The sequence below is a fragment of the Enoplosus armatus genome, chromosome 21 (assembly GCF_043641665.1).
Source record: "Enoplosus armatus isolate fEnoArm2 chromosome 21, fEnoArm2.hap1, whole genome shotgun sequence".
Lineage (NCBI taxonomy): Eukaryota > Metazoa > Chordata > Actinopteri > Centrarchiformes > Enoplosidae > Enoplosus > Enoplosus armatus.
In genome coordinates this window covers 1,765,041-1,781,071 of record NC_092200.1, presented here as the reverse complement: position 1 = coordinate 1,781,071, position 16,031 = coordinate 1,765,041, and the positions used below count along the sequence as shown (strand labels likewise).

The window sequence follows — 16,031 nt, the reverse complement described above, 5'->3', positions numbered from 1 at the left end:
GTGTGTGTGTGTGTGTGTGTGTGTGTGTTGTGTGACCATCAGTCAAGGGCACTTTCTCTTCTCCAGTTACTGTCCTCATTAGGACACACACACACACACACACACACACACACACACACACACACACACACACAGATGGATTGATTGATGGGTTTAGAGGTGTAGACATGTGACGTGTTCATGCTGGTGAGGGGGGGTCCATTTTATACTAAGGCAGGTAAAATGAGCTACAGAGAGAGAGAGAGAGTGTGTGTGTGTGTGTGTGTGTGTGTGTGTGTCGGGGGGGTACAGTGTAAGATAAGATGACAGATAGTCATCAGAAGAAAGGAAATCTTTCCTCTCCTCTTTTTCTCTGGCAAGATGAGCACTCTGCACTGGTGTGTGTGTGTGTGTGTGTGTGTGTGTGTGTGTGTGTGTGTGTAGGTGATTACGCTTGTTCTACATGAAGACAACACCACTCCAGTTACACGAGAGCGAGCGGGTGGTTCTAGATATCCAGAACGCCGGTTGTTTGTGTGTTTATTAGCTTGAAATAAGAAGAATGGATGATGAAGAGCAAAATGATGAAGTCTACACTCCAGCAGCATACTGAGTGTGCAGCTGCTCTGGAGGAAAGCTAGTGGGGTCATTAAAATCTGGTGCTAAAGAAAAGGTCAGGAGGTCAACAGAGTTAAATAGGCTTCATCCACTGGGGAGTATGTACACTGAGACGTCTCACTCTGGACTGAATGTGACAGACAGACGTCGCACTTTATTTATTTCTTTGTTATTAGGCAAACTGCCTAATAAAGTTTCTTTAAACTAAAGCTTCACTCTCTAGATTTGGTCGGTTACATAAACTGTATTTTAAGCAGCTGATTTTTTTGGCCACTTGGAGGCAGCAGAAACAAGCTGTGAACGCAACGTTAAAGACTTTTATATATAAATATATGAATGATGCTGGTTAACCCCGTCACCGCCAGGTTGACCTCTCTGTGTTTCAGTACACAGAGCTTTTAAATCCGGAGTCTGTGGCGACATTCCCGCGCTGGCGCACCAGTTGCGATGCGTTTTACATCAACCAGTAAATGACTGGTTTCCCAGAGCTGAATGGGGGAGCAACCGTAGCGACGGAGTGGGCTGTCGTCATGGCTACAGCAGAGACATGTAAAGAGTCGTCACGTGACAGTATTCTCTCTCTGTTAGCTCTGTTTTTGGTCTTTACCACCTCCTGAGGGAAACATCTGGCTCTCTAGCACACACACACACACACACACACACACACACACACACATATACACAACTGCACTGGGAAGTACACAACAAGCGACAGGAAAGAGAGCTGACAAGAAAAAGACAAATAAAGAGGCAGAGAGATGGTCGACTGAGCATCAGCACTTATGGAGAGTCAGATATAAATGTTAGGAGGTTAAACAGGGAGAGAGGAGGAGGAGGAGGAGGAGGAGGAGGAGGAGGAGGAGGAGGACAGAGAAAGAGAGAGGAGAGGTCAGCAGATCAACATTTACTCTGTCTGTAGCTCTCAGTAGATCTCACATAAATCAGCAATTCTTTGGACAGAGTTGAATCACAGCCTGGTCACAGGTAAAATATCCTCTGTCTCTCTGTCTGTCTCTCTGTCTCTCTCTCTGTTTCTCTCTGTCTGTCTGTCTCTCTCTCTCTGTCTTTCTGTCTCTCTGTGTCTGTCTAACCATCTACCTGTCTCTCTCTACTGTAGCATCCTTGCACATGTCACGCAGGGTTTCGTCACCCGTCTCTGATCATGGTTGTAAAATCTGTCAGAAAAGCTTCCAGACAATGCAGTTACTACAAGAACTTTTTCTCAATCAAATACAGTACATCAAATCTAAAACTGAAATCAGGAACTAACTCATAATAAATGAATAAACTATCAGGATTATGAATCCAACGTTTGTTGCCTGACAGTTTTGATATTCTGTTCGGGACAAAAAAGCACTGAGGTTTGATGGGCAGCCTTCATCAGAGATGTTAGTGCATGGGTGAAGAAAATCGACCCTGGTCCACATAGAGGTGGCCGAGATCTTGGCCCGCACCGACCGTGAGCCTATTTATATTCTGTCGACCTCAGTTATACCAGGAAATATTAGAAACACAGTTCACCAGCAGCACCGACGGGAGCCTCCAAAATGGCCCCACAGTTGAATCAACACTCTGAAACAGTTTGAACAAAAGCTGAACTTGATGACTTTCATGATTTATTGCAAGGCGAGGTGGAGCTAACCTAAGTGCTTCTCTACAGTCCTGCTTAGCTACAGCTAGCTTATAAGAGTCAGCAGCAAGGGTCAGAGGTCAAACATCCCTCAACACCAGATTCCTGTATTTGATGTACAGAGCAGAGTACTCTACATAATCTGGATGGTTTATGTTGTTGGAGACCAGCAACCAGCAGCCATTTTGTTTAACATTATAAATGGTAGTTGTCATCATGTCGTCAGGTTTAAAGCAGCTTTTACTGACATGAAGAACACAAATCCTTCCGCAATTTAGCCAACAAATCTTTAGACCATGTTAGTTCCAGCAGGACAAAAGCAGACTCAAAGACATCATTCAAAAGGTCACTCACCACCAGGTTCCCGATGACCATGACCAGCATGAAGACCAGGATGCAGAGCGGCTGACCTGCAACCTCCATGCAGTCCCACATGGTCTCTATCCACTCGCCGCACAGCACCCTGAAGACGATGAGGAAGGAGTGGAAGAAGTCCTTCATGTGCCACCGAGGAAGAGCGCAGTCCTTCGAGATCTTACACACACAGTCCTGGAGGAAGGAAGGAAGAGACCGCCTGAAGTATTGAACCTACATTTACAAATCTAAGTGACATCAAGCCTGCATCTTGCATCAGAGGTCAGAGGTCAGAGGCGTTACCTGGTAGTTTTTACCAAACAGCTGCATGCCGACCACAGCGAAGATGAAGACGATGATGGCGAGGACGAGCGTCAGGTTGCCCAGAGCGCCCATGGAGTTACCAATGATCTTGATCAGGGTGTTGAGGGTCGGCCACGAGCGAGCGAGCTTGAACACGCGAAGCTGGAAGGAAACAGGAAGGGACGGAATTTCAGAATAAGGGTAAACCTTAAAACAGATGCTTCCAGTAGGCAGACCAGATCCAAACAGTCTGATCGGACCTGATCTCGATCTCGTCATTGTTGTAGTCGAAGATTTTACATTTTAGAGTTTGACCAAAGAATTTCGCATTTTAATTAAATTAAGTTGGTGGTGGGACAAAGATTAAAAATTCTTATTATTGTTAAACTAAAATTAATAGTTTGTATGAGTTTACATTGTTGCACCTCCTGGTATGCGTGTATGGAAAACTCCCAGCAGGCACTGGGGCAACAGACTCATGAACATTAGTCTCACTTTATTCTGTATTTTGCTCCTTATTTGTTCCTGTACTGATGTCATTGTAATTTACACTGTTTCCACAATGTTTCCTCTTTAACATTATTTTCTTTTCCCTTTACTACTTTTACTTAACGAGCCATTGTGTCTGTTATTATCTAAATGTTCTATTATCTATTGTCTGAGTCCAAAAAATACCAAAGGGCTGAGATTATTTGACCTTTTTCTTCCATGTTTAGTCGAGAATTTCAGTATTGACGCAGCAACCTGCATCACGTCAAGACACTAACAGAAAGTTCTTTGTAAAAGTTGATGTGTGATAACAATCAGACCTCAGAGTGACAGTTAGACAAGTTAGACTAGCAAAAACGATGGTCTGAGTGTGTGTGAGTTACCAGTCTGAAGGAGCGTAGCACACTGAGGCCCTCGACGTCGGACAGGCCGAGCTCCATGAGGCTGAGGCAGACGATGATGCTGTCGAAGATGTTCCAGCCCGTCTGGAAGTAGTAGTACGGATCCAGAGCGATGATCTTCAACAGCATTTCTGCAGTGAAGATCCCCGAGAACACCTGACAGACGGACGCAGACACAGTGAGGACTTTACACACACGTCAAACACAACAATTCATCAGTTTGGTACTGATATTTTGATTTGGTATATTTGAGGAATTGGTTTTATTTGGTTCAAAGCTGATGAAGCTGCAGCTAAAACAATACAGCCCCCCCCGTTATGTTTATGATCATGCTCACACAGGAAAGAAAGTTAATATGATAATAAATGAGGACAATGAAACGCTGGCAGCGCCAGTCCAGGTTCTGGACCAGTGGTCTGGAGCTTTTTAGGCTTTGCAGCTGAGACGACGTGTTAAACCACATAGACTAAAGCTGATTTCACTGTCTGCTGCATTCGTCCCGTAACCGTCCAGAGGAAACGGTGAAGAAGACAAAAGGAGGCAACCAGTTGCTTCACATGCTCACGCAAACCTGAAAACTCCCCGTGCATGTCATTTAAATCATACTGAAGTTATAAAATATCATTGAAAGAATCACACAAATATTACTTTTAGTCTAGTGTTAAAAAAATAACTAGAAATCTGAAATAGATAAATTAAAAACACACAGTGACAAAGACAAGAAGATCATCTCTGTACTAAGAATACACACACACACACACACACACACATATTAAGTGGACACACACAGGTAGGGACACAGAGACAGTCAGGTGAGGACGGACACATACACACACACACACACACACACACACACACACACACACACACACACACACATACACACATAAACACACATTGAGATACAAGAGCTAAACGAAGGGTAGAGTTAGCCAAAGGGTAGGACATTTCAGACTGGGTTAGGCTCACACACACACACACACACACACACACACATGTCACCTCCTATAACTCCAGCTGAAGTACACAAGTTCTTAAAAAGCCAACAGGAGTTCAGCTGCTGAAAACCAAAGGGACGTCCCCGCACACTGACCTGCTATGCTCACATTAGCATACACAGTTAGCATGAAACTTGCCATCGTTCAACATAGTGTGTGAGTGTGTGTGTGTGTGTGTGTGTGTGTGTGTGTGTGTGCGTGTGTGTGTGTGTGTGTGCGTGCTAAAGTTTTAGTGCGGGACACACTGAGTTAAAGATTTCAAGGAGAATCAGCACAGTTTGATTGATGGAAAACCACTTTTTCCAACAAATACTTTGTGCCAAGCTGCATACTACAAACAAATACTTCTTATCTGTTTGTATCTGTAACCTCCGAGTCATGCTTCAGACTGAAGACGAGTCACAGAGTCTGCAATTATGACGCGACAAAAAGGACCCACACTGACACAACATCCTGTCGCAGCACAGACCTGCAGCCTGCAGCCGTGGTCTTGATTTGGTGATTTCTGGAAGCGCTGATTAATTTGAACAACACTTCTCTCAGCTGTTTCTCCTGTGGTTTGATCCTTTAAGCCTCTCTCTCTCTCTGCAGACCTCAGCTTGTCCAGTTTGCCTCACTCTGCTTTACATCACGTGTGTGTGTGTGTGTGTGTCTGTGTGTTTGTTTAAAGTGTGTGTGTGTGTGTGTGTGTGTGTGTGTGTGTCTGTGTGTTTGTTTAAAGTGTGTGTGTGTGTGTGTGTGTGTGTGTGTGCGTGCAGCAGCCCCTCTCCCTGCTTGTTGTTCCAGAAAGAAGGGGATCCTCGATGTGACACCGGCTACGTGACACACGTGTGTGTGCGTGTTTCTGTTTCCCAGCCTGTGCATGTGTGTGTTTGTTTATGTGTGTCTGAGTGTGTGTTTCACAGCTAGTATGTGTGTGTGTGTGTGTGTGTGTGTGTGTGTCTCCCAAAAAACAGTGAGTTCTGAGGTGATGATGAACTATTTTTGAACAAAATCAGGCTCTTTCTGGGGTTACCTCTCTCTCTCACACACACACACACACACACACACACACACCAGTGATGCTCTTATATGGGCTCATTAACTCTGTAGTGCGTTGATTAGCTACTCAACAATCACGCTGTTATTATTACTGACATCGGGAGAGCCTCTCTCCCCCACTTACACATGTAAGTGAGTGATGTGTCGATGAAGGAGGCTCTCTCAGGACAAAAAGGTTGGCAAAAAAACTCTGAGGCAAAGAGGAAGAAATGAATCCGCCTGTAAGAGACTCGGAGTGTGAATGTTAAAGAGATGAGAAGAAGAAGCGGTGGCGGTTCACATCGTGGCACCAGCTTCAACATCACAGCAGCTGGTTAGCAACCAGGGAGGTTGCTGGTTTGAATCCTGCCTGAGTGCAGCCAGTGTGTCATCAGTGATGCTGCAGGGGCTTCGGTACTGTGGAGTAGCAGTGTTGTAGTTAAATGTAGTGCAGTGCGGTGTTGTGTTACTGAGCAGTGCAGAGGATGTGTAACGGTGTGTTGACGTCAGGCAGAATGACGCTAATGAAGTTAAACACAGTTCAGCTGTCAAATATCAGCAGCAGCCTCTGGCCTCAAACAGCCCGCTGAGGAAAACATCCTACATATACAGCTCCGTGTGCCATCCCACCGTCCCACGCCTGGATTACAGACGGCTTCTATAAATATGTCACGTTATATATCATGATTGATATTAAAAGGCTGAAAATAGGATACTACAGGTATATATTATTTCATGTCTCATTATCTTACAATCTTACAAAAGTTGGGCACTTTCTGTCCGAACTTTGCTGCGTTTTGATTGGCTAACGAAGGCTGTGATCAAACTAGATGCCTCAAAAACTAAACTGCCTCTGCAGCTCTGATCCATAAGGTCTGATCAATACGTTTGGGAATTCAAAAACAAAACAATAACTAATTTATCATTTCTCTGAAGCTCTGACAACAGCTACCAGGTTTTCCTCCATGTTTGTTGTCGACAGCTCTTGTCCACAGGTTTGTCCTCAGTGATGCACTATAACAGGCAGGTTTATCACCACCTAATATGAGACGGACCTGATCCATAACAGTGCTGGAAAAGGAAATGTGGACCCCAGACATGGATGCTTGGGGGGGGTTTCTGGGTTTCAGGTCTGCCTGAAGACCCTTAGCGATGTGTGTCCGAAATCCAGACTGGTGACTTTCAAGTTCAGACACTGTGTTCATCACTGAGGGCTGTGTGTGTTTCTGCAGAGGCAAAGTCTCTGATTCACTGACTGAGGGATGAAAAACTACTCTGACCAGCAAGTGTGTGTGTGTGTGTGTGTGTGTGTGTGTGTGTGTGTGTGTGTGTGTGTGTGCTGCTGGCTCCCAAACAGAGGATGTCGACATCAGCACTCACTAATAACAGTAACATCAGCAGAGAGAGGATGACACGGACTCTGTGTGTGTGTGTGTGTGTGTGTGTGTGAGAGAGACACATGATTATTTTTGTCACAACCAGGCAGATGTAATGAGTAAGCACCAGGACACACACGCACACACACACACACACGCACACACACACACACACACACACACACACACACACACACACACACACACAGAATGACGGGTGCAGCTAAACACATTTCTTTTTCTTTTTTCCTAAAATCAATTCAAAAGCTATTTTTACTGAACATATTTAAAGGCACTCGTTGCATTCATTAATTTATTTACCTAAATGAATCATTCATTGTTCGGTCAGTCACAGGCGGCAGGTTTCTCAGACAGCTCCCCAAAGAAACACATCGTAAATCCCCAAGTTGTAGCGCTCCCCAGAACTTCCCGAGTGCCCCTGAGCAAGGACAGCACTGTGCTGACCAACTTAGATAACAGTTACAGCAGAGGACTCTTTGTGTGTGTGTGTGTGTGTGTGTGTGTGTGTGTGTGTGTGTGCGTGGAGATACCCAGTAACAAGCTCACACTGTGCAGTGTGCCAGATCACACAGGGAGCACCTTTATCAAGAGTCTCACACACACACACACACACACCTACATTGAGTCTACCCTCTTCTGTCCTCTCTCCGTCTCTTTCTCTACAAAGGGACTTCATTACAGCAGACTTTCAGGATCATTTTTCATTCACATACTAACGAGACTGCGAGGACAATTGGAGGCAGTAAATATTAACTTTTAAGTCATTCATAAAAAGTCTGCAAGGTCCTCAAGTCCTCCAGAGGAAATGGAGGACTGGGAGTCAGGGCTGGGACAGTTGGGGGACGAGGCCAGATTGAAAGCCTCCAGGCGCTAGAGATGAACCAGCTGATGGACACCAGCACTGAAAGAAGCTGTGAAGTGGAAGGAGGAGGTCTTTAAAGGGACTGCAGCTTCTGTGGTGATGGAAGCAGAGTCTTGTCCGACCTGTTCACAGCTAACAGAACTGCTCACCTGTTTTAGGGTTGTAGTTGGCTGCCGGAAAGAAAACATTGGGGAACTCCTGAACCCCACTGATATGCCTTCTGTGGAGAAGGCAGAGATGGAGGACTCGGGGGAAACCTCATCAGTCACTCTGGTGGAAGTCACCTTGGTGGTTAAGAGAGCTCCACATTGGCAAGATGAGGTGGCGAAGGCTGTGGATATTGTTGTTGTCGTTGTTGTAAGAGCAATTTGCGACAATTTGGGGACAGTGTCTAAGGACTGGGAACCGCCACCCCAACCTGAAATCTGCCCTGGTTGTAGAGCAGTGGACCAGGTTTTTATTCTTGCGAGGACGCTGGGGGGGTCATGGGAGGTTGCTTGTTCAGTCTACATGTGCTTTCCTGGTAAAATCAGATGGAAGAGCTTTGTCTGTCTTCTTGGGAACACTTATGTAGAAGCAGTATATAAACAGACAGGAGGCACCTCAACGACCTTCACATTTCTCTTTTTGGTGGACAGATTTGTTTCCTAAAAAGAGGACCCATGACATCTAGTCTGCAGAGCAGATCTCTATATGCTAAGTTGGTTTACGTCAACAATCAAAGGCTGGTTCCAGACCTCTGAATCGTTGCCCACATCTGTTTTACGTGACGGATACATCTCCCACTACTCACTAGTTGGTTATGGCAACACAAAACTGAATAATCCACCTCAACATAAACCAGGGATGCTAGGCTAACTGAATGAAGCGAAATTACATTTTAGTCTGACCATCATTCTGCAGCTATCAGCTTTAACAAATACATAGTTTGACCAGAACCAGCTAACAAAACTAGTGTCTTGTGTGCTTCCACTATTAGAGACATTAAAGGTTAAGTACACTCAGGAGAGGTGCACTTAATGCACAGTGCGGCTCTATGGATAAAAGCCTCTACTAAATGGTATGTATCCTTTAGATCTTTACACGCATGGAAATATTGATATGTGAAACCCACAGAGCAAAGCTGAAGAGCACACGACAAACAACAAACAGTGGAAGCATTAGCCGACATTGATTCCGTCAGCACAGTAATGTCCTGACATGATCCTCTACACACCACCTTACATAACACACACACACACACACACACAGCAGAGGCTCTCCTGTCCGTCAGAAAGGCTAGCTAAATGCTATGTAAACATCTGTGAGGATTAGAGGCTTTATCCTCTAAAGAACTTAGCGACTCCAGACTGCAATCGGATCCTGGTGACGTGACTCAGCCTTTATCTGAGACCTGAACTGCTCTAAATTGAATTGAGGAAGAAGTTCGTAGTGTTTACGCTGCAGAAGTATACAGCTACATCAAACTGCAGAGGAGGTGACAGCAATATTAGAGGGATGTTATATAACAGCTGGTGCTGTTGACTAAGTCATGTTCCTTGGGGTTGTGTTTGAAGCTGTCTGGACGGTTGAGCAGGTGAACATATGGACTAATGGTACACAAACTGAACCAATTATCAATCAATTACTCTGATCTGCTCTCTGATCTGGTAATTTGAGCTGGTGGAGCAAGAAATGTCCTTCTATTCATTACTAGCAGTGTTTCCATAGAACTGTCGCGAAACGTTTGAAATGCCCCCAAAAAGAGGAATGTGAATGAAGCGTGTTTCCATTTGGAGTTAATAAACTAGGCTTGTTGCAAAGTGTAGTTTCTGAATTTGGCCATCTAACCCATCGAAAAATGGAGAGAGGTCCTCAGGAATTTCTTTCTCTTGGGCAAGTTTTCTTTGTTCTTTCATGTCAGCTGGTATCGGCCATGTTTCATGCTCCAGAAAGCTTCAGCGGAAACAGCTGATAAGTCACGTGACTTAAATGTTTGCTACGTCCGAATTTATTCGGCAAAGGCGTTTCCGTATCCCATTTAGCTCACCAACTCTTTTTCGCAAAAACCGTGAGCGCAAAATGCAATACTTCTATACGTGCATAAAATTACCTTTATGGAAACACGCCTACTGTTGAGATGCCTTTGAGCGAGGCACTCAACCCCAGGCTTCATGCTAATTTCCGGATTTGTACACATCACTGATTTTCAGTCATTCAGATATCACCGCTCTAAGGAGTTCATTATGAATCAAAAGAGCTAGATCTGAAGGCAAAAGTGTTTATACAGTACCGCACTCGAAGGTGGGGTGAAAAGCCTGCCATCATAGAAAGGGACGACCCCGGTCAGTTGTTGTGTAAAGTGGGCATGAAAGTCGGATTGTCGGTTTCAAAAAGTTACCTAAGTCTGCATTTGGAAGAGGGGTTTCAGATGCTGTTTGACGTCCTGACAGGCACTTTGTTTGAAGCATACTGAGGCCTTAATCCAGGGAAGTAAGACAGCTACATTTGAGGGCGTTCACCTCGGTAGCCCAAAAAGCTGATTTTAAAAAGCTGTCCTGAGTGGATAAATCTACACTTTTTTATGCACAAACCGGATTTTCACTAAAACACTACGATCCTTCAAGCAATGGGTCACTTATACACTGAGATTGAAAATTGGGACATCATAGGTTAATAAAAGCATCTATCTCGATCCAGGTAACGCTCCCGCAGTGGCCCGCCTTGAGGTCCAGTCCCAGAGATTGAAAACCACAGCTGGAGGCTGACCCAAAGCCACTGCTTCTACTTATAGACTTTATTACCATTCTCTGCCCCACACAGCTGCCTGGAGCCTGAGCTGAGGAAACCTGACATCTCTGGACAGGTACAAGTGTGTGTGTGTGTGTATGTGTGTGTGGGCAGGTGTGATCAACATGGTGATTTTGGCCGTGGGCCTTTCACACCTCAGGTGAACCAATTACCATATTGCATCAACCTATCAGCTCTTGTCAGATCGTCAGCACACCTGCAGGGTCAAACACTGGAGTTAGTCACGGTGGTTTAAAGCCATCCGACCCGTTTCTGTCAGCTCTAATACTGAAACTCACCTCGCTTTTCTACTGAGAGACACAAACACACACACTTTTTCTTTTCTCGAAAGGCAAAGAAACGAGTGTCTGTTCTTCCTCTCTCTGAGGTTTTTGAATTCAACAAAAGGGTTGAGGCAGTTTCAAAGGTCCAAGGGTTGTTTCCCAAACAGTCTTGTTCTTTGTCACTTTGGCAAAATTCAACTGCCTCCTAAACTCGCCTGAAGTTTGTTTATTGCACAAACATGCTAGGTAAACACCTGGGGAGGACACTCGTGCTCCATACTCTGCTCCTCCAAGAAAAGTTTGTAAGATGTTCAGATTCATCAGAACACCAAATCCAAATCTCTCAAACTATCAAACCTCAATAAAGCACATGACTTTGTTCATTAAACCCTGCTTTTACTTTGTCATTTCTGAGTAAATGTATGATAAATACAGCAGTTTTGGTTAGAGGTCTGGTTTACTTAACCCTGAAAGACCTGTTGACTTATCCTCAGTCCGCTTTGGTCCACCTGGATATTAGGCATGTTGAGACACACGGCAATACAACAGGACAAGATTAGACCTCATTTGGACCCGACTCGAGTCAGGTCTCAGTCGACTTGTGAAGAACCGCTAGCTTGAATTTCACTCAACTCATAGTCAGATGTGGTCTTTTAAAGGGAAATGGACAACTCTAGTTCACATATCTCCATTTATGCTCCTGCTTCACTGCTTTACTACGATTAGATGCCAAAGCATCCACTCATCCATCCATCCATCCATCCATCCATCCACTCATCCATCCATCCATCCACTCATCCATCCATCATTGATCCATCCATCCATCCATCCACTCATCCATCCATCCATCCATCCATTTATCTATCCACTCATTCATCCATCCATCCACTCATCCATCCATCCATCCATGCACTCATCCATCCATCCATCCACTCATCCATCCATCGATCCATCCATCCATCCATCCACTCATCCATCCATCCTTCAATCCATCCACTCATCCATCCATCCATCCACTCATCCATCCACTCATCATCCACTCATCCATCCATGCACTCATCCATCCATCCATCCATCCATCCATCCATCCATCCACTCATCCATCCATCCACTCATTCATCCATCTATCCATCCTTCAATCCATCCACTCATCCATCCATCCATCCATCCACTCATCCATCCATCCATCCACTAATCCATCCATCCATCCACTCATCCATCCATCCATCCATCCATCCATCCATCCATCCACTCATCCATCCACTCATCCATCCACCCACTCATCCATCCATCCATCCACTCATGCACTCATCCATCCATCCACTCATCCATCCATCCACTCATCCATCCATCCACTCATTCATCCATCTATCCATTCTTCAATCCATCCACTCATCCATCCATCCATCCATCCATCCACTCATCCATCCATCCATCCACTAATCCATCCATCCATCCACTCATCCATCCATCCATCCACTCATCCATCCACCCACTCATCCATCCATCCATCCACTCATCCATCCATCCATCCATCCATCCATCCACCCACTCATCCATCCACTAATCCATCCACCCACTCATTCATCCATCTATCCATCCTTCAATCCATCCACTCATCCATCCATCCATCCATCCATCCATCCACCCACTCATCCATCCATCCATCCATCCACCCACTCATCCATCCATCCATCCACTCATGCACTCATCCATCCATCCACTCATCCATCCATCCACTCATCCATCCATCCACTCATTCATCCATCTATCCATTCTTCAATCCATCCACTCATCCATCCATCCATCCATCCATCCACTCATCCATCCATCCATCCACTAATCCATCCATCCATCCACTCATCCATCCATCCATCCACTCATCCATCCACCCACTCATCCATCCATCCATCCACTCATCCATCCATCCATCCATCCATCCATCCACCCACTCATCCATCCACTAATCCATCCACCCACTCATTCATCCATCTATCCATCCTTCAATCCATCCACTCATCCATCCATCCATCCATCCATCCATCCATCCACCCACTCATCCATCCATCCATCCATCCACCCACTCATCCATCCATCCATCCACTCATCCATCCATCCACTCATCCATCCATCGGTCCTACCAGGTTTCCGATGCTCAGCATGCCGTTGAACTCGTCAGTCATGGGGTAGTGCTCCATGGCCATGAAGAGCGTATTGAGGACGATGCAGATGGTGATGGCCAGGTCCAGGAAGGGGTCCATCACCATGATATTCACCAGCTGCTTCACCCTCAGCCAGCTGGGACAGCACTCCCACACCAGGTAACGGTGGGCGAAGACGTACCAACATGGGTGACACTTCTTATGGGCCTCCTCCAGTTCTGCATGGCCCGGGACAAAACAAAACAGGAGGAGAGAAGTGAATTAACTGTGATTAATGAATGATTATGTCCTGAAAAGACTAATAAAGTAGGAAATAAATTAAAAAAAAATAAAAACAACTGGTGGCCTCTCTGGGGCTGTCCGTGGGTGTGTTCAAGTGCTGGTATTAAGTGCCGGAAACAAGCATTAAGCAAAAACATTAAATGTTAAACTAATACATTTTAATAACTAATTAATTAATGTCAATTTGCAAACTTTGTCATTAAAACTACTACTACTGGAAATGGAACCACAGGTGGGACATTGTTGTCCAAGTCACAAGTAAGTCTGAAGCCTTGGCTGAAGTCCTGAGACCTAAGTCCTGGGTCCTAGTCCTAAACAAGTCCTTATGCTTCTTTAAACTGATCGAGTGTGTCCTGGTGTGATATTCCTGTGAACCAACTGAACTCATTTGCAATGTTGCAATGAGCTGAATGTTGTTCATTTATTAATACGTTCCATCCAAATTCATTTATTGGCTACATGTAACTTCAACTGACAAAATGTTTTGCTGCATGAGCTGCTGTCCAAATCGCCTGCTGGTCATTGGTCCAAACTGCCAAGCAGGAAGTGAGAGCCTTATAACCATTAGAATAATGATTAGAGACCTGCAGGAAGGTTGCTGCTAGCTTTTTCTTCATGACTTTATTTATTTATGTTTTCATTTTTGTACACAGACCACATCACCAAAACCAGACTGAAGTGCTTTTGGTGGTAAAAGCTACACCGCCAATCATTACAGTCCAAGTGAAGTTTTGAGTCATTGGTGCTAAAGTTTTTTGATTGTGTCTAAAGTAGATTCATGGGTCCAGTCCAAGTCATGTGACCCGAATGGACGCTTCTGGCAAGCACATTACAGATTAAAATACAGCAACACAAACGTGAAAAACAGCGGTATGACCCTGGAAAATCAAGGTAAGAGATAAAGCACATTACTGTCTTTTTACATCAGAGAAAACTATCAAATATACAGTAAATATTACAGAAAATAGAGACAATAATAAAGAAAGGGAAATATTAACAGGAATAAAGGAAAGAGGAGAGGGGAGGAAGGAGAGAGTGAAGGGTGTACAGATGGATGGAGGAAGGACAGCAGTGGTTTTTTGTATTTTCTGTATAATGATCTGTTCTCTAAGAGCAGCGACTGCCGAGGGGAGAGACAGTGACTCAGCAGACCACACACACACACACACACACACACACACACACACACACACACACACGCTTACAACGCACATGAATGCAGATTTGGACAGATATGAACCCAAAAATCTAGTACATGAATATCATCAAACACACACACACACACACACACGCAGGGACTTGGAATGATCTCATGGTTAATGAGTGTAACCAGGATAACACACACACACACACACACACTCTCTCTCTCTCTCTTTCATTCTGTCTCTATGTCTCTCTCCCTTTCCAACTCTCTCACACAAACAAAGCCAGTGTTCCCCTGGGGTTGGCTGGGCCAGCGACACACACACACACACACACACACACACTTATATACAAACTCAGACATGGTTACACAATCCGGTTTCGACACACACACACACACACACACACACACGCAGACAGACCGGAAACACACGCACACACACAGAAGCGTTAAAAGACTCACTTGGATGCAAAATTCAGACAAATACATGGTTACACAATCACACACAAAAAGTTGAGGTACACACTGAGGTAAAAGTCAGATGAGGTTACAGTCCCAGAGATGCAGAACCCTTTTTTCAGGTAATGTCACTGTATTAACTCACTAACCAAAAAGCAAAGGTAGCATTTTGTCAGCAGGTTTTTACGTTTGTGCAAATGAATTTAGATAGAAATGAAAACTGAAACCAATGGCTGTCAAAAATCATTTGACTTTTGTGTGAAGTCAAAAATGTTTCCACTAATCTGGAAACACACTAACATCAACATATAGGCCGGTTTGGGAACCAATACGATGACATCGTAGAGCAAGACCCTGTAAAAGCTCATCAAATGGGCTTCTGCTGTCCTCTGTTGAGGCCCATTTTTTAGGCCTATATTTGTTTGCCACAATAAAAAGTAAGCCGAATTGTCTATTAGCAGCTCCCGTTGGCAGTGTACACATGGATGTACAGACAACTGTCGCTGGATCACTTTGAGACTGGAGAAAACTTAGAAATGTGATGATTCTCAGGCAAGTTCTGAAGCGTCTGTGATCTAAGTGGATTTATGGACGTTTATTCGTGATGAACATTCGAGATAATGAGGTCCTCAGGAAATGTAAGTCACACTGAATGATATCATTGTGTTTTGTGTCTGTGTGTCCAGATTTGACTTGAGTTATGACTCCGAGAAGGAGAATGATTTTTCATTCAAACTTCCCTTCAACTCTCCCGTGGCCCCCTGGGGAGGCTTTTAGCTTTTTGTTTTGGCTTTGTCCTGCTGAATGTCCTCGTCTATTACAGACCATATCCTGTAATTTTCCAATGGTTAAAATGCCGTCTGGAACGAGGAGTTAAATT

At 44.6% G+C, this 16,031-nt stretch overlaps 1 protein-coding gene across 1 annotated transcript in view; it reads right to left on the bottom strand.

Moving 5' to 3' along the window:
* The window catches only part of LOC139303967 (sodium channel protein type 5 subunit alpha-like), a 124,192-nt gene that overhangs the window by 48,089 nt on the left and 60,072 nt on the right, over positions 1–16,031 (bottom strand). The window contains exons 15-18 of the mRNA XM_070927784.1: positions 13,246–13,484; positions 3,757–3,930; positions 2,885–3,046; positions 2,582–2,776 (exon numbers count right to left, since the gene is read on the bottom strand). Coding sequence (XP_070783885.1) covers positions 2,582–2,776; positions 2,885–3,046; positions 3,757–3,930; positions 13,246–13,484 — 770 coding nt within the window. The remainder of the gene's footprint in view (positions 1–2,581; positions 2,777–2,884; positions 3,047–3,756; positions 3,931–13,245; positions 13,485–16,031) is intronic.